The following is a 19,276-nucleotide window of genomic DNA, read 5'->3' as shown; positions in this document are numbered from 1 at the left end:
TAATTAGAGCTCAAATGTTGTCTCCCTGTGACTGCTGCCCACTGGAGTGTGTAGAGCGAAAGTAAACATAAACAATGCCACAGAGAAGGGAGAGCTGGTCGGATCTGTAAAGGGGCACATTCAACTGTAAAGCAATTGCATTTGCCTTCTGTGGGTTTTCAGATTGCATGTGTGTGGCCTGTACATAGTTCATTGTACTGTACAATTTGCACCCTACAGTAACTGTTGAACTTTTTAATGCAGTAAGACATGGGGCAGTTTTTAATGTGTTTAAATAGTTCAAGACTACACATTCACAATTGCTAAATAAATCTCCTTACTTTCTCAGATTTGATTTAAAATACACCACTTGCCACTGTTTTCTTCAAAAAGTTCTCTGGATGTAGAACCCGACACACCCTTTATGTTGGTCGTGTTGGCGCACTTCACAAGCTCGGGATGTAACACCCAACTTTTACGCCTCACCACTTTCAAATGTCACTAGTCGACTCTGAATCTGATTGTTAACATGTTTCTCCAGCACTTCGAAAAGGCTGGGAGTAGAGGGAGGGGTCTGTAGTTGGCCAGATCAGAGGGTTCTGCCTGAGCTTTTCTTAGAAGCGGTACAAATGTTGTCTGTTTCCATTTTATTGGCACAGTAGCTGAAGAGAGGGCAGTATTAATTACCTGATTCCCCAATGGGTCAATAGACTCCGCCCTGCAGGATAGGACAAAGGAGGGACTCGGATCCGAGGGGGGGCCTGATTTGAGGCGACTTAAGCTATCAGCGAGAATTCTATGGAGATGCGAGAAAAGGAATCCAGGAAGCTAGCACTAGCTTTAATATTACAATACGACCTTGACAAATCTCTTCCCCCATTCTCGTTCTCGGTACGGGCTACTCCCTCTGTGCTAGAGCCCAGAATGCCACTTTCAGCTCCAGGGGGCAGGTGGCTGGCCTGAATAGTAGCTATTTTTTCATGAAAGATAAGGGCGAGTTGTTTGCACCATCCCTGCAAGGGGAGTTTAAGGTTGGTACCCACTAACGGAGAAGACTTAACAATTTAAAACATTTCCCTGGAGTAGTTTTCTTCATTTAAGATTTTGGCCTCAAAGTTGAGTTTTTTGCTAATTTGATTTCTTTATGGTAATTCCCTAGTGTTACTTTGTATTATGCTTTTGCTTTTTGGCAATAGGCCGTCCTCCATTGCCTTTCCTTATGTTTACATTGTAACTTTAATATTTTGATGAAATGGGTATACCAAGTGAAAAATCAGAGCAGTACTCCAAAGAGCCCCACTATTAAATCAAGTGAAATCTGGGAGTTATCACAGTAGTTTTATTTCCCTACCTAGAAACTGTCTAGCTAGGTAGGGAAAGAAAACTACTGTGATAACACCCAGATTTCACTTGATTTAATAGTGAAGCTCTTTGGAGTTCTGCTCCGATTTTTCACTGTAAAAAGAAATGCTACTTTTGAAATGGATATATTTGTAATTGCAAATATCCAGCAATTAAAGCTGCACCGCAGCAAAATGTGGACATGTTTCTTTTTAATATATTTCTTTTGACCACAAAACAACCACCACATCACCATTACTCTGTCTTTCCTTCGATGGAAAAAGCAGGCTTGTTTAACATCGAGGGCCAGATGTAGGTAAATGTCATTTACCGATTCTTAAATACCGAATTTTACCGATTTGGTATTCAAAAATCGGTAACTGAGATGTAGGGAAAAAATCTGTATTTTTTACCGAATCGGTAAAATTCGGTATCGGACTTTCGGAAATTACCGAAACGGTATTTCCCATTCATCCCTATGGGCCAAAGGAATGCATGGGAAATACCGATTCGGTAAATACCGAATCAGTAAATACCGATTCGGTAAATACCGAATGGGAAAGCAAGCAAAAGTGAAACTTAAGACAACAGCCAATCAGGTGCAACCACCCTCCACCTCCCTACCAGGAAGTGGCTACACAGGCAGCTGCAATTAATTAGAAGGTTCTGGAGAGGCAGTTGGAGCAGAGAGACTGGGAGCAGCAGCAGACAGAGTTTGTGCAATTTTAAACCTTAAACATGGCAAGCAGCAAGGACACAGAGCAGACAGAAAGAAAAAGAAAGCTCAAATTCAGCAGCGCCAGGTCCTGTGGAGGAGGTGGTAAAGGTGCACCACACACTTTTTGGAAGGCAGTCCCTCTCTGTGCCTGAATCTGCAAAAAGGAAGATTTGGCTTGATATCCTTGAGAAAGTCAATGCAGTGGGAGTGACCACCAGAGTCACAAAAGATTTAAAAAAGAGGTTTTATGACCTGAGGAGCCTCACAAAAAAAAATATTGCAGACCACCACAAACAGGCCTCGCAAACAGGTGGAGGAAAGAACACAGCACCCCCCCTCACTGACCTGGAGGAGATGGTGGCCACAACCTTGGAGCCTGAAAGCATCTGCGGACTGGGAGAAGTGGACAGCTCTGCCAAAGCTGCAAGTAGAAAAGGTAAGATGCATGCACAGCAATCCCCCTCACACCCTCAGCCTTCCCTCACCCCTTGAAGCTAAGTGACCCCAGTCCCGGTGTGCCAGCACCAAACAGTAGCAATGCATCATAGTACATGTAGTCAGTTAATGAAAGACCATGTCATACAGCACAGTAACCACCAAGTTAGGCAAATGATTGCAGACATAATGAAGGGCAGGCAGCATATAATAAGTGCAATTTCCTAAGTTTAATTGTAGTGGCTGTGAGACATTTGCACCTAGCTGATATGTGCTCATATGTCCACAGGTCACACATCCAGAAGGCAGTCACAGGAGGCAGAAAGCACGGCACCCGAGAGGGATGAAAGTCATGAGCCAGGTCCCAGTGCATCACAGGACACAGGTGTACCGAGTGGGCAGCCACCTTCCCAAGAACCTGACATCACTGAAGAAATGCAGGCATCCCCAAGACCTTCACAGTCCCCACTATTGTTATCGTCACCAGAAATGCCAGCATCACTGGGTATTGAAACACCTGCAGCACAACCTAGCAGGAGGCATGTTGTTTCCCCACTGATGGAAATGGAGACAGCTGCTGGTGAAATGGTGGGTGAAGACTCACACAACTTGCCTGGAGCTGACATCTCTGCCACACTGCAGCCCAGCGCAGTGCCTGTACCTAGTACCACTAGACGCCGCACAGTACAAGGAAGGAGTGTAGGTGCACGTGGGGAGGGGTCCAGTGTCTTCCAAGGCCTGGAGGGATCCATGGTCAAGATTCAGAGGATGCAGGGTAAGGGCATCATGTCCTGTCAACGACAAATGCGCAACCTCAATATCACATGCAGGAAATTGGTAAGGGCATCAGCGAACTGGTGGAAGTAAACAAGAACATGGCTACAGGGATACATGACATGACCCAATCCATGCAGCAACTGTGCACAAAACTGGACACAGAAATAACATCAAGGCACAGGGAGAAGCAGCGTGCACAGAGAACTGACAAAGCTATTCACCGCCTGGAACAGCCACATCCCTGCAATGTAGGCGTAGCATGAACAGTCAGGAGGTCTTGACTCAAAACAGCAATCACCTGACAAGGGGCATAGCCGGAATGACCGGTGCGCTAGAGGCTCTAATTAATGCTCAAACTGCACAAACTGCTGCTATTGACGTGCTGGAGAGTGAAGGTAGCACCAGTAGGAGCAGCATGGCAAGCCCCCTTGTTCTAGAGACAAGGAGGAGCAGCAGGCGACAAGGTGAGGCTACAGGCCAAACACCCAGTGAACAGAGTGAGCCACATACATCTGGCAGTGTAAAGCGTGGCCGCAAATGAACAGTTAATAGTATGGGCCACTGCAATTGGACATACAATTTAGAAATTAGAAAGTTTGTGTAGCACATTTGTGCCTTTGAAACCTGCGTAGTGACAATATACAACTACGGTGGGTGCATTCAACACCTGTCTGTGTGTGTTTACTCACTGTGAGCATTGCAGTGAAATGCTTACTGGTGCACTTTTGTTCTTTAACATACCTAGATATATACTAAATTAAACAAAAATTTGTGCTTTCAACATAGGTCTCAGTCTCATTACTTACTCAGAAATAGTTGTGTGTAATCTCCTCACGTCTGTATCTGCCATCACTTGGTGTTGACACTCCAGCAGGTTGTGTTTCAGGCACAGCAATCTCGTCGTCATGATCCTCAAAGTCTGACAACTCCACCTCAGTACCCTTCTTCACAGCAAGGTTTTGCAACATAGCACACGCAGCAATGATCTTGCAGCAGGTGATGGGGGTATACTGCCGTGCACCTCCACTCTTGTGCAGGCACCTGACCCTGCTATTCCAGATACCAAAGGTACGCTCTACGACATTTCTTGTGCTCTTGTGGGCCCGGTTATATCTCCTTTGGCTGGGTGTTGAGGAGTTGAGTTAGGGGGTGAGTATGAAGGAGCGGAAGGCATATGCACTGTCTCCTAAAAGGAAATGGGAATACATGAGTCACATGCATACATGTACTTCTGACTGCAATAGGTGTTAAAGGTGTTGAACACTGTGTCTTACCTAGGAGGTATCCTTCACCAAATTCCCCTGCAGTCAGCCGTGCATAGATGCCGCTGTTCTGGAATATAAAGGAGTTTGGCGGTACTCCCTGGAAATTTTGCCACAAGGTCAGTGATGGTGCACTTGGCATTGCAGATCACCTGCACATTGATGGTGTGGGTGGACTTCCTATTCCTGTATATTTATTCAGTGGCAGCAGGGGGACAAATGGGAATGTGCGTGCCATCAATGCAGCCAATGATATTAGGGAATCGCGCCATCTGGTAAAAGTCGGATTTTGTTTGGACCAGTTCAGCATGGGTTGCAGGAAAAGTTATATAATGCTCCATCCTCTGTAACATGGCGTCAAGGAATTTGTGGAAAAAGCGTGACAGGCTGCACTGGGTCACCCCACCTACCGCAGCAACCACGCTCTGGTAGCTCCCAGACGTAAGCAGGTGAAGGCTGCACAGCACCTGCATGTGGGGTGGAATAGCGTGTGCCCTTAGGGTGGTCTGCTCCAACAGTGGTTGGCGGTCTCTGATGAGGTCCAAGATGGTGTCTGGGGCCAACCTGTACCTCTGGAGTATCTCTGCCTCTGTGAGCATGAACAAGGTGACCCTCTGTCTGTAGACCTGCTCCTCTCTCTGCCATTCCCTCTCTCCTTCCTCCTGTAGCCGTAGCCATCTCGCAATGACATAGAATGATGCCATTGTGAAAAAAGTATTGCATTTTGGGTCCTTTTTTATAGGCTGCACCTGGTTACCACCTGATTTCAATCCATGGTAAATACCGACTCTTAAATACCGAATTTCAAGCAAATTCTGTATTTAAGAGCTTAACTACATCTCAATATTCAATTTTACCACTTCTTATTTACCAATTCAGTATTTTACCAATTCGGTAACTTTACCGTTTCGGTAAATTTACCGATTCGGTAAATTTACCGATTCGCAAACCGTTGCGATTCGGTAAATTTACCGATTCGGTAAATTTACCGAATCGGACGATTTTCAGTCTCCTACATCCCAAATGCTCAATACCGGTCGGTAACGGCCGAAAATACCGATTTTCGGCTGTTACCGACCGGTAAAGGGCTATCTACATCTGGCCCCTACTCTCTTGCTTCTCCATCCCCCTTGATTAGTGTTCATTATAACTGATAACCGACTTAAAATGTGTACCCTTTTTCTGCATTGTCCGGCCACAAACAGCTGTAACCTCCTGAACCTATGCCTATGACTTGTTGTGGTTGATCTATGTTTTTAAAATTGTGTCATAATGAATTTGTAATGTATAAGTAAATAAATAAAAAATGTTTACATTTGATTAATTGGCTAATACATGAAGCTCATGTTGGATGAATGAATAGTGATGATATATGGGCTTTGCTAGTTGAGTAAAAAGCAACGAGTGGTGTGTGCAACGTGGAATTCCCAAAGGGATCTATTTTTTGAGACATTGTTTCTAGTGGTGTCCTGTCCCTTTGGCAGAGTAGGACCCCTCTCACTTGTTTTTGGACCTCCTGAACCTAACCTTACTGTGTCCTTTGTACTTTTAATTAATATGCCATTATGCTAAATGATTGACGATCCAGTTCATGTATTTGTGCACTTGTTTGGTTCAAGTAAATGTTTACACTTAAGCCTGTGTGCCCCATTCTTACTGAACATTTCACTGCTTTAATTCAACGTGTTAGATTTAGTAAAAAGAGCTTAATACAACTTCCCTAATTATGTAAGTGCAGACACTCCTTGGAAGCTTGTTGGTGGAAGAAACCAAATTCTGTTTTGTGATTTACTAAAATGTATCATTCTTTGGCAGCGATGGCATTCACCGTTACTACTGTCTGTTGATTGGAAAATATAAAAGCAGCTGATACAGACGTTATTTTATGTTGCAGGTCTTGTTTTGTCTCATGGAGAAAACTGGAAGGTGATGCGGCGCTTTACTCAGGCTACCTTACGTGATTTGGGGATGGGCAAGAGAACCATTGAGGACAAAATTACAGAGGAATGTGAATTACTTTTAAAGAACATTGAAAGTTACCAAGGTAAGCAGTTATGGCATAATGTAGTTCAGTGAGTTTAAGGATGTACCATAATTTACAACTCTGTTTTCAATTCACTTGCAATACATGTGTGGAACCAGATACGTAGTGTTAAGCACTTCCCATCTGTCCATTTTAAGGTACTCTTGACATACAGACCCTATATGTTCTCTGCTTAACCTTGCTGTCATACTTCTAGGGCTCCAATAACTGTGACTAAGGCGTTTTAGATGGGGTGTCCTGGTTTTGTTGGCCTCATGGAATAAATAAAAAATCATGAAAGAAAAATGCAGACTTGGAAGGGCCTTGGATCAGGCTTGTTCATCTGTTGGTTTGTCCAGCAGTCTTTTACATGTTGTATCAGCCTACAACAGAATACGATACAGAAAAGGGGGTGGTGATGAACAGAGTGTCTGAATTAAGCAGACCACTCTTACCCAGTCCAAAGATCAGGGCTTGATCCATCACCGTTATTTAGCTCACTGCCCCATCCCAGCTCAGAACCTGGCTATATGCAAATTAGTCTGTCCCTGGCCCAGTGCATCATGGGAACAGGCCAGACCAAACTACCAAGCCAATTCTTCACCAGAAAGGAGACAAGCTTCCGGGGACCGGTTTCTGCCATTTCAGGCGTCGTCGGCCCGGCTTGCTTGAATCCAGATGGAGCAGTGAGCAAGGGACTCATGTCTGAGTATACCCTGCCACACCTATAGTGGCCAAAAACGATACAGAAAAGGGGGTGGTGATGAACAGAGTGTCTGAATTAAGCAGACCACTCTTACCCAGTCCAAAGATCAGGGCTTGATGCATCCCCGTTATTTAGCTCACTGCCCCATCCCAGCTCAGAACCTGGCTATATGCAAATTAGTCTGTCCCTGGCCCAGTGCATCATGGGAACAGGGCAGACCAAACTACCAAGCCAATTCTTCACCAGAAAGGAGACAAGCTTCCGGGGACCGGTTTCTGCCATTTCAGGCGTCGTCGGCCCGGCTTGCTTGAATCCAGATGGAGCAGTGAGCAAGGGACTCATGTCTGAGTATACCCTGCCACACCTATAGTGGCCAAAAACGATACAGAAAAGGGGGTGGTGATGAACAGAGTGTCTGAATTAAGCAGACCACTCTTACCCAGTCCACAGATCAGGGCTTGATCCATCACCGTTATTTAGCTCACTGCCCCATCCCAGCTCAGAACCTGGCTATATGCAAATTAGTCTGTCCCTGGCCCAGTGCATCATGGGAACAGGGCAGACCAAACTACCAAGCCAATTCTTCACCAGAAAGGAGACAAGCTTCCGGGGACCGGTTTCTGCCATTTCAGGCATCGTCGAACCGGCTTGCTTGAATCCAGATGGAACAGTGAGCAAGGGACTCATGTCTGAGTATACCCTGCCACACCTATAGTGGCCAAAAACGATACAGAAAAGGGGGTGGTGATGAACAGAGTGTCTGAATTAAGCAGACCACTCTTACCCAGTCCAAAGATCAGGGCTTGATCCATCACCGTTATTTAGCTCACTGCCCACTCCCAGCTCAGAACCTGGCTATATGCAAATTAGTCTGTCCCTGGCCCAGTGCATCATGGGAACAGGGCAGACCAAACTACCAAGCTAATTCTTCACCAGAAAGGAGACAAGCTTCCGGGGACCGGTTTCTGCCATTTCAGGCGTCGTCGGCCCGGCTTGCTTGAATACAGATGGAGCAGTGAGCAAGGGACTCATGTCTGAGTATACCCTGCCACACCTATAGTGGCCAAAAACGATACAGAAAAGGGGGTGGTGATGAACAGAGTGTCTGAATTAAGCAGACCACTCTTACCCAGTCCAAAGATCAGGGCTTGATCCATCACCGTTACTTAGCTCACTGCCCCATCCCAGCTCAGAACCTGGCTATATGCAAATTAGTCTGTCCCTGGCCCAGTGCATCATGGGAACAGGGCAGACCAAACTACCAAGCCAATTCTTCACCAGAAAGGAGACAAGCTTCCGGGGACCGGTTTCTGCCATTTCAGGCGTCGTCGGCCCAGCTTGCTTGAATCCAGATGGAGCAGTGAGCAAGGGACTCATGTCTGAGTATACCCTGCCACACCTATAGTGGCCAAAAACGATACAGAAAAGGGGGTGGTGATGAACAGAGTGTCTGAATTAAGCAGACCACTCTTACCCAGTCCAAAGATCAGGGCTTGATCCATCACCGTTATTTAGCTCACTGCCCCATCCCAGCTCAGAACCTGGCTATATGCAAATTAGTCTGTCCCTGGCACTCTGTTCATCACCACCCCCTTTTCTGAATCATTTTGTCCACCATAAGCGTGGAAGGGTATACTCAGATGTGAGTCCCTTGCTCATTGCACCATCAGGATTCAAGCAAGCCGGGCCGACGACGCCTGAAATGGCAGAAACCGGTCCCCGGAAGCTTGTTTCCTTCCCAGTACAAGAATTGGCTTGGTAGTTTGGTTTGCCCTGTTCCCATCATGCACTGGGACAGGAACAGACTAATTTGCATATAGCCAAGTTCTGAGCTGGGATGGTGCAGTGAGCTAAAAAACGGTGATGGATCAAACCATGATCTTTGGACTGGGTAAGAGTGGTCCGCTTAATTCAGGCACTCTGTTCATCACCACCCCCTTTTCTGAATCATTTTGTCCACCATAAGCGTGGAAGGGTATACTCAGATGTGAGTCCCTTGCTCATTGCACCATCAGGATTCAAGCAAGCCAGGCCGACGACGCCTGAAATGGCAGAAACCGGTCCCCGGAAGCTTGTTTCCTTCCCAGTACAAGAATTGGCTTGGTAGTTTGGTTTGCCCTGTTCCCATCATGCACTGGGACAGGAACAGACTAATTTGCATATAGCCAAGTTCTGAGCTGGGATGGTGCAGTGAGCTAAAAAACGGTGATGGATCAAGCCCTGATCTTTGGACTGGGTAAGAGTGGTCTGCTTAATTCAGGCACTCTGTTCATCACCACCCCCCTTTTCTGAATCATTTTGTCCACCATAAGCGTGGAAGGGTATACTCAGATGTGAGTCCCTTGCTCATTGCACCATCAGGATTCAAGCAAGCCGGGCCGACGATGCCTGAAATGGCAGAAACCGGTCCCTGGAAGCTTGTTTCCTTACCAGTACAAGAATTGGCTTGGTAGTTTGGTTTGCCCTGTCCCCATCATGCACTGGGACAGGAACAGACTAATTTGCACATAGCCAAGTTCTGAGCTGGGATGGTGCAGTGAGCTAAAAAACGGTGATGGATCAAGCCCTGATCTTTGGACTGGGTAAGAGTGGTCTGCTTAATTCAGGCACTCTGTTCATCACCACCCCCTTTTCTGAATCATTTTGTCCACCATAAGCGTGGAAGGGTATACTCAGATGTGAGTCCCTTGCTCATTGCACCATCAGGATTCAAGCAAGCCGGGCCGATGACGCCTGAAATGGCAGAAACCGGTCCCCGGAAGCTTGTTTCCTTCCCAGTACAAAAATTGGCTTGGTAGTTTGGTTTGCCCTGTTCCCATCATGCACTGGGACAGGAACAGACTAATTTGCATATAGCCAAGTTCTGAGCTGGGATGGTGCAGTGAGCTAAAAAACGGTGATGGATAAAGCCCTGATCTTTGGACTGGGTAAGAGTGGTCTGCTTAATTCAGGCACTCTGTTCATCACCACCCCCCTTTTCCGAATCATTTTGTCCACCATAATCGTGGAAGGGTTATATTCAGATGTGAGTCCCTTGCTCATTGCACCATCAGGATTCAAGCAAGCCGGGCCGACGACGCCTGAAATGGCAGAAACCGGTCCCCGGAAGCTTGTTTCCTTCCCAGTACAAGAATTAGCTTGGTAGTTTGGTTTGCCCTGTTCCCATCATGCACTGGGACAGGAACAGACTAATTTGCACATAGCCAAGTTCTGAGCTGGGATGGTGCAGTGAGCTAAAAAACGGTGATGGATCAAGCCCTGATCTTTGGACTGGGTAAGAGTGGTCTGCTTAATTCAGGCACTCTGTTCATCACCACCCCCTTTTCTACAACAGAATACAGCATGGGGCAATGGGTCAGCTCGCTTCAATTGCTACCTCTCTTGCACCGTGGCAGCATTTTCCACATCCCACCTAAAAAGCAGTGCAATTCAGTGGTAAGGCTGGTGGACCAAACCTTTACTTTGTCAATTACCGCTTGTATACTTTATGTTTTCAGGTTACAGTAATCAAAATTTATGGTAGTATTTCTTTGCATCATATTTACCTGCAAAGTGCATTAAAAAAAAGGTTGTACGCATACTGTTCTATTAAAGTTAATTGAAATTGCTATTTTTGTTTAAAAATGTTATTGCAAGGATAAGGACTAAGAATGGAACATGCCCATAAATGCTGCTCTACACTGATATTCGTAGGCCCTCAATATTCACAATGACACTTGTGGTTTTAAATAAATATGTTATGTTATTGGTGTTTTTATAGCACTCTTATTACCATTGAGGGTACCCAGGTGCTCTGTATTAGATGTGTGAGAGTCCAGCCCTTGAGACTTGCTTAAAAAGGAGGAGGCATTGATGTGTTGTGAGAGGGTGTTTCAGACACAACATGCCAGCTATGAGAAGGCTTACCCCCGCTCTTCTATTGTGTGCTTGCAACCCCTCATCGCCACTTGTCACCTTCTGACCCGCTCGCATTGCCGATTCCTGTTCCCTTCTGCTGCCGTATTTCCCCCTGCCCCCACCGCTCCCTACCCAGCCTTTCCGCCGCTGTCTCCCTGCAGCCCACCCCCAGTGCACCCATTGGACTCTCCGCCCCCGCCTCCAGCTGCTCCTCCCTCCCAGGCCTCCTCTAAATACCGGGCGAGTGACGGTACACAGGAGCGACCTTTGACCCTGCTTGCAGGCAGGTCGCTCCCACACCGCCACTCGTCACCTGCTGACCCGCTCGCATTGCCGATTTGTGTGCCCTTCTTCCGCCGTCTTCCCCCCTACCCCCACAGCTCCCTACCAGGCCTTCCCGCCGCTGCCTCCCTGCGGCCCCACCCCCAAGCCCACCAATAGGACTCCCCGCTCCCACCTCCCAGCTGCTCCTCCCTCCCAAGCCTCCTCATATGCAGGCTAAGAAGCAGCCACGCAGCGGACGCTCGCAGCGGGCGCGCCAATGGCGCACCAAAGGAGCATTTAAGGCAAGCCCGTCTGCAGCCGTCCGCACCTGTCCACGCCCAGTGCCAGAACCCCTGGACCCCGCAAATGCCACAACACCAGAATCCACTATGACGCCAGCACCCTCCACGCGCTCAACACAGGCTGAAACCACACTTGCTTCCAGGCAGCCCTTAAACGGACCCACGGACCCTTCTCCTGCCACACCTGCAGCTTCACCTGCGACAGAACCACCAAACCTCCAAGGACTGGACCCAACCACCTCTGCTGCATACTCCTCAACACCCACTCTGCACGCAAACATGCCGTCGAGCTCTGGGATCTGCTCGACAACTCCGCCCCAGACGTGGCCTTCCTCACCGAGACCTGGTGGAACGACTTCTCAACCCTCAAAGTCGCCACCCACGCAGACGACACACTCAACACCTCCGAACACCTGCACTCCGGATACACACCGACCCCAACACCACCCTCAGAGGAACACTCATCTACAGACCCCCCGGACCCCGGGCTCAGTTCAGCGACTCCATCGCCGACCTCCCCAGCACCCACGCACTCGCCTCCATGGACTACATCCTCCTCGGGGACCTGAACTTCCACCTCGAGAACAACGACGCCAACTCCGCCACCCTAATCAACAACCTCACCAACCTCGGCCTCAGACAACTCATCACCACCCCCCCCACACCACCGGCCACACGCTTGACCCCATGTTCTCCACAGGCTCCCACGTTGCCTTCAATCACACGACCGAACTCCACTGGACCAACCATCGCTGCCTCCACTTCACCTTCAGGAAACCAACCACGCACCATCGCACCCAACAGCTGCCTCGCCGCTACTGGAGCAAAGTCACCGAAGAAAAGCTGCTCACCTCCCTCGTCAAGAACCCACCCACTGACACTGCCAACTCTAACAGCCCTCAACGTCAGACAGTGGATCGACGACTGCGCCAACACCCTCGCCCTGCTCAAGAAACCCTCCAACAGCCACACCAGCAAAAGAGCCACATGGTTCACCAATGAGCTCCAGGCCTCCAAATGCGCATGCCGAAAACGGGAGAAGACATGGCTCCACAAACACACACCAGACAATGACGCAGCCCACAAGGACACTACCCGCAGACATCACCACCTCATCAGATTAGCCAAAAGATCCTCCTTCAAAGACCGCTTGGATAACAATGCACACAACAGCAAAGAGCTCTACAGCATCGTAAAGGAACTCCAACGACATCCCGCCCTCACACCGATCTGTGCGACTCACTGGCCATCTTCTTCCACCTCAAGATCACTGACATCCACGACAGCTTCAACACCATGACCGCCCCGACTACGCTAGACTCCACCTCCCCTGTGAACACCAGCAATGCCAACCGCCTGACCTCCTGGTCCGACGTCAACGACGACGGGACACGCAAGGTCATGAACTCCATCCACTCAGGATCTCCATTTGACCCGTGCCTACACCACGTATTCAACAAAGCAGTCGCTGCCATCGCACTCCAACTACGGAAGGTCATCAACATCCCCGGAACGCTGGAAGCACACCAAAATCAACGCCCTCCTCAAGAGGCCCAAAGCAGACCCCAAGGAACTCAATAACTTCCGGCCCATCTCCCTGCTCCCATTCCTGGGTAAAGTCATCGAGAAAATCGTCAACATGCAACTGACCCGCCACCTGGAAGACAACACTACCTTCATTAGTGTCGATCCTCAACGATCATGGCACGTCCTGGCTTGACGTGGACAGGGGAAAACTCCTACACGCTGATCTACCCCCCCAACCTCTCCAAAACCGCCGCAAAATCCTTTAAGCACGCCACCCTAAAAAGCCACCCTGAGACGCTGATATCTGACCTGTGCTGAAACGCGGGTAATGGCATGTGCATAAATGACCTTATATTCTTCTCCAGAAGGACAGCCACCTGGCGAAAAACCCTGACACACCTTAACGATTGTTCTAACAGAAACATCCCGTGTGGCACCAAACTCACAATTGCTCCCTCTTCCACCCTACGTGCAGACCTCACTTTCACCCTCTTTAAAAATGGCATCATTTTGATCCAAGCCTCTATCAATAACCTCAATAAATTTGCAGACCTTTTCACGCTACTCAGAAACCATGTGCATGACACAAATAGGGTGAGTAACACCTACACCAATAACCCACTGTCCTGCCAGTCCACCAAGCCCGACCACCCCCACACCTCCCCCCCTAGGGTTTCCACTACAGTTCTTCCCATCCCCCCTAGCATGCCTACTGACCTTGTTCATGGACGATCCCTGGCACCCCTGATTGCTGCCCTCCCAGCACCCCCCATCTACTGGGAGACTAGTATGCTCTCACTGACCCCAGACACAATCCATACTAACCACAATATGAATCCAAACACAGATCACCCTCACCGTTACAGCTCGGCCACTGGCAATCCCAGTATAACCGCCAGACCTCCTACCTCCTCCCCACCTGCATTCCACCAAATTCATGCGCTAGGTATTCCAAAGACCCCAGAATTTGTTCAAACCAACCTACCTTCCCTCCACCCTTACATGCCACCTGGACTGCTCCTGCTCCTGACCCTGGCCCCTTTGTCCGCTAGCACCCTAAGCTTTTATTGATCTCGAAACTCTACACTCCAGAGCGACTAAACTAACCCAGAGCATCCATATCTCCATTCAGGACCTTATGAATCTCCTTCACCTGCCCGAGCTCTCCCTTGCTAACCTCAAGTCACCTCATGCCTCCCCCCCACCGATCACCGAGCCTCCCAAGCACCCACTCCCGCTACCTCTGAGACATCTGAGACATCTCCGCACACCCAAACATCCCGATCAACTCTCCGAGGAGGAATCCTGTGCTCTCTCACTCTCCTACACCTCTACCACCGCCAGGCCACCTACCCTCCATGACAGAAGTTTGAAGGAAAGCAACCTTGCGCCGGTAGTCCTGACCGACCAGACCCCGGTCACGTCCCCTGACCCCCCTTTTCTGGTCTCTTAATCAATTGCTGTTCAGCAGTCAAGCATGCCGCTGATATTGCTGACCTCATCCTGAACAAAAACTTAGACCTAGCTTTACTAACAGATCTTGACTCAATGAATACTCCTCCCCTTGCCTGGACTTATTAATCCCTCCCAACTACAATATCGCTAGACTAGACAGACGCTCCCACAAGACCTGCACTGGAATGACTCTAAAGATCCCCATGTCAATGCTATCAAAGTCCAACTAACTGACCAAGCCCAAACCCAAGCCTTTTCTCAGCCAACTCACTCAAAAGGGGCCATCCTCGACTGGGTCATTTATAAGGAATCCTCAGTCAAGCTCGTCTCCATAGACCCATGTGACTGGTCTGATCACCACTACATCTCCTTCATTTTGCCTGGGACCCGCAAGTCTAAGACACTGCAACCGGAGATCCCAAAACGCTGGACCAGAGACACTAAAACCCTTGACCTTATGGAACTGGAGGCTTGCTGCAAATTTGACCTCCTCCCAACTCCGCACATAACGCCGGTCAGAGACCTAAATGAGCATTACTCATCAACTTTCTCAATCATTCTGGATGTCTTGCCCCTCTAAAGCTAAAAAAAACAATAGTCAAAGACAGGAACCCCTGGTTTACTGGTTCCCTCAACATGGAGAGAAGGTCCCATAGGCAATGTGAAAGAAACTGGATACAACACCCCTCTGCGACACATCTTAAACTTCTCCGCCAGGTGAGAAACTCCTACAACAAGCACATCCTCATTAAAAAAAAAGAATATTTCAGATCTGAACTGGGCCACACCAAGAATAGACCCTGTAAACCTTTTGAACTGGTCAAACACCATTCCAACAAACTGGCTAAAACAACGAAAGAATCTCCCAAATCTCTAATTTTGTCAGAGGAATTCTCCTCTTTCTTTGCGGATAAAATCACAGCTTTAGAAGCTGAACTCAGTACCGCCTCCTACTCACAACCCCTTCTTGACCTTCCCCCTGTCCCCGCTCCACCCTATGGCCTCTCCTAAAAACCAAGCCCGTTGGTCTGACTTCAAATATTATGACAAAGACTCCATCTCCAAAATCCTCTCCACCCTAAAACTTAACAATCACTTTAATGACCCCCTACCTTCCAACTGCCTCAATGCTGCCTCCCAATTTTTTTTTTTTTGCTGGACTACAATAATAAACGCCTCTCTCCAATAGGGACCCCTTGAAAGCTGGCCAAGTCCTCCCCATCTTAAAAAAACAGCACTGGATCCAACCTCCCCCGACAATTTCAGACCCATCTCCAATATCCCGCTACTAGCCAAAGTACTTGAGAAATGTGTTCAGCAACAACTAAGTCAGCACATCAGTAACTTCCACCTACTTGATGACTTCCAATCTGGGTTCAGACCGGGGCATAGCACTGAAACCACTATGCTCCACATCGTGGATGATGCCCTCTAAGCCCTAGACCAAGGCAAAACCTGCCTGCTAATCCTCTTAGACCTATCTTCCACCTTCGACATGGTCAATCATGATAAACTTCTTGAACGCCTCAATCTCAGGATGGGTCTGGATGGTGTGGTCCTAGAATGGTTCAGGTCCTTCCTCCATAATCGATCACAGAGATTCCTCATTAACAGCAACCTATCAGCTCCCTCTCCGGTTACGGTTGGAGTCCCCCAAGGCTCAACCCTGTCCCCCACCCTCTTTAATCTTTACTTAAAGCCACTCACTGAAGTTCTTCGTAACGCCAACATTTCCTACCATATGTACGCGGACGATACCCAAATATACATCAATATCTCTTCAGAGGAGATCCTCTCCCTGAACGAGACCTTGAAACTGACTGTCCAGTGCCTAGCCGGTAACCAACTAAAACTCAACGCAAAGAAAAGCAAATTTTTCCTAATCGCCCCTTCTAAAGCCAACCCTGAGATTCAGACGTGGATCAAGGCCATCACAGCCCTAAACTGCCCGGCGACCATTGTGGACTCTGCCAAATCCTTGGGCATAATCCTGGACTGTAAATTGAATATGCGGGACCACATCAACTCAATGGCTAAAGCAGCTAGATTCCACCTGAGCTATCTTTGTAAGCTGAAACCTTTCGTTGAGGCTGCTGTCTTAAAAATGGCAGTGCAAGCACTAGTCATCTCCAGACTGGAATATGGTTGCTCCACCCTCACTGGTCTACCCAAGATCTCCCTTGAACCCTTAAAAGCTTGCCTCAACGTGGCCACCAGACTATCACCGGCACCAGGAAATTCAACCACATCTCTTCACATTTTAAAGCACTGAACTTGCTCCCCCTTGAGGTCAGAATTCAGCTGAAACTTACATGCATCACACACAAGGGTCTTTACTCAAACTCCCCTGCTTATCTGGCACAAAAACTAGTGGTATCTGGAGAAAGCAGGAACTCCCGGTCCACTAGAAACCTCTTACTCCAACTCACCTTCTTCCAGAAAAAATAACCTATAATAGGGAATTCACCGGGCAGCTCCTAGAATCTGGAACTCCTTCCCACCCACCATCAGCAAAATCCCCTCTCTTGCCTTCCTCATGGGTAAATTCCTTGTCTATTGCCTGCCATGCCTGACCACAAGTCTGATGTTTCTAAGACTAGTGCTCTCCCTCAGACCACCAACTCTCCCCGCAAAGAACTTTCGGGTCCCTTATTTTTACTTTTATTTTTTTATTATTTTATTCCTATTCTTTGCCGACTTTAAATATGATTGCAATCCTATTGTGTATAAGCAGTATCCCTATGTTCCCTACACCCCGGCCCATCGCCATCCCCTTGTACAGTTTTTGGATTTATATTTATGCACCTGAACGTTGTTTGTACTCCTCTGTATATATATATTTTTTTGTTTATCCTCATTCCCTTCTGACCCCTGCAAAGTAGTAGTCTGCAGGTCTCCACTGTTACTTGCATTGGAGAGGTAGGTTTAAAATTTTTGGAGGATTGCCATCTCGCCAGCCTACCAGTGGTACACCTGCGACTTACTTGTTGCTAACCTCTCGATGTTTATGAACCGAGACCGGAGTTGTCAATAAAACCCCTTTTGCATCACTATTATCTAATGACCCGGTGATACCCAGGGGATATGTGCATCTTGGTCTGAGAGCTTTCCATGAGGCCTAATCATAGGACAAAGAAGAGAGGATGATCTTTACAGATTACATGGACCAGATTTAGTTTCTATGCTGACTGAGCTGGTGACCATTTCAACAGACAGTCCCAAGTTGCTTTTTTCTTGCTATTTTTCAGCCTGGCCAAGTCCATTATAGATGTTTTGTAGACCGATGAAAGCCATTCAGAGTGTGTAGGAGGGAGAACCTCTACCCATCTCTTGCATATTTCTCGCCTGGCCAGCAGGATAGCAAAGAAGAGGAAACTCCTGATATGTCCAGTGATTTCTGTTTGAATACCAAAGATTATTAGGCTTAGTGAGATATGCACTGGCTGTCCTAAAATAGATGTGAGTGTGGAGGACACCTTTTGCCAGAAGTGCATAATGGCCGGACAGGTCCAAAACATATGTGTGTCTGGGGCTTTTTCCATATTACATTTTTTGCATCTTGCTGGTGGATCATTAGACATCTTCGAGAATATAGCTGGGGAAAAGTAGGCCCTGTTTTTTGTGAAATAATTATTTCTTCTCAGCCAAGCTGGCTTCACAACTGAAAACAAAGTGTTATATGAGACCTGCCATAACTCGATGCAATCCACCTCCTCAATCGACTCTTCCCAGAGTTCACTGGCTAATCTAAAATCTCCATCTATTGCACCCTCAATTGCCCAGTAAAAAGCTGCTGCCTCTTTCTTGCCTGCTGGCTTTTTAACCAGAAGCTCTTCAGGATCATTCCCCAGTCCTATCGGCTTTTTGTGATTTTGGGGCCAACTTTTTAGCTGTATATCTTGTAAAGCACTCTGATACCCTCACCGGTCAAATTTGCACTCTATAAAACACTAAAATAAATAATAATCAATAAATAACATCTTGGACCCGTCCCATTCCGGATTCAGACGTAACCACACCACCGAGACAGCCCTCATCGCCGCCACAGACAACATCAGGCGCCAACTAGGCAACGGCGAAATATCAGCCCTCATCCTCCTGGACCTGTCAGCCGCCTTTGACGCGGTCCGCCATCGCACTCTAAAGACACGCCTCCTAGAAGCTGGAATCCAAGACAAGGCCCTTGACTGGACCACGTCCTTCCTCACCGGCAGAACCCAGAGCGTCCACCTTCCACCCTTCCGAGCCGAAACAACCGACATCAACTGCGGCGTCCCCCAGGGCTCATCTCTCAGCCCGACACAGTTTAATGTCTACAAGCCCCCCCTCGCACTAGTGGCCCGACATCACGACCTCAACATAATCTCCTACGCCAACGACACCCAGCTCATCCTCTCCCTCACCAAAGACCCAAACACTGCCAAAACCAACCTCCACGAAGGAATGAAGGTCGTCGCCGACTGGATGAGGAGCAGCCGTCTTAAGCTGAACTCGGACAAGACGGAGGTCCTCATCCTTGGATCCACTCCCTCAGCCTGGGACAACTCCTGGTGGCCGACCACACTGGGAACAGCACCAATACCCACCGAC

The 19,276-nt window shown here is 48.1% G+C and overlaps 1 protein-coding gene across 1 annotated transcript in view; it reads left to right on the top strand.

Moving 5' to 3' along the window:
* The window catches only part of LOC144826386 (cytochrome P450 2K1-like), a 429,013-nt gene that overhangs the window by 161,279 nt on the left and 248,458 nt on the right, over nucleotides 1-19,276 (top strand). The window contains exon 3 of the mRNA XM_078684711.1: nucleotides 6,407-6,556. Coding sequence (XP_078540837.1) covers nucleotides 6,407-6,556 — 150 coding nt within the window. The remainder of the gene's footprint in view (nucleotides 1-6,406; nucleotides 6,557-19,276) is intronic.

Source organism: Lissotriton helveticus, chromosome 3_2 (assembly GCF_964261635.1).
Source record: "Lissotriton helveticus chromosome 3_2, aLisHel1.1, whole genome shotgun sequence".
NCBI lineage: Eukaryota > Metazoa > Chordata > Amphibia > Caudata > Salamandridae > Lissotriton > Lissotriton helveticus.
Note: the sequence above shows the minus strand (reverse complement) of the source record. Positions and strands in the feature narration are given on the sequence as shown.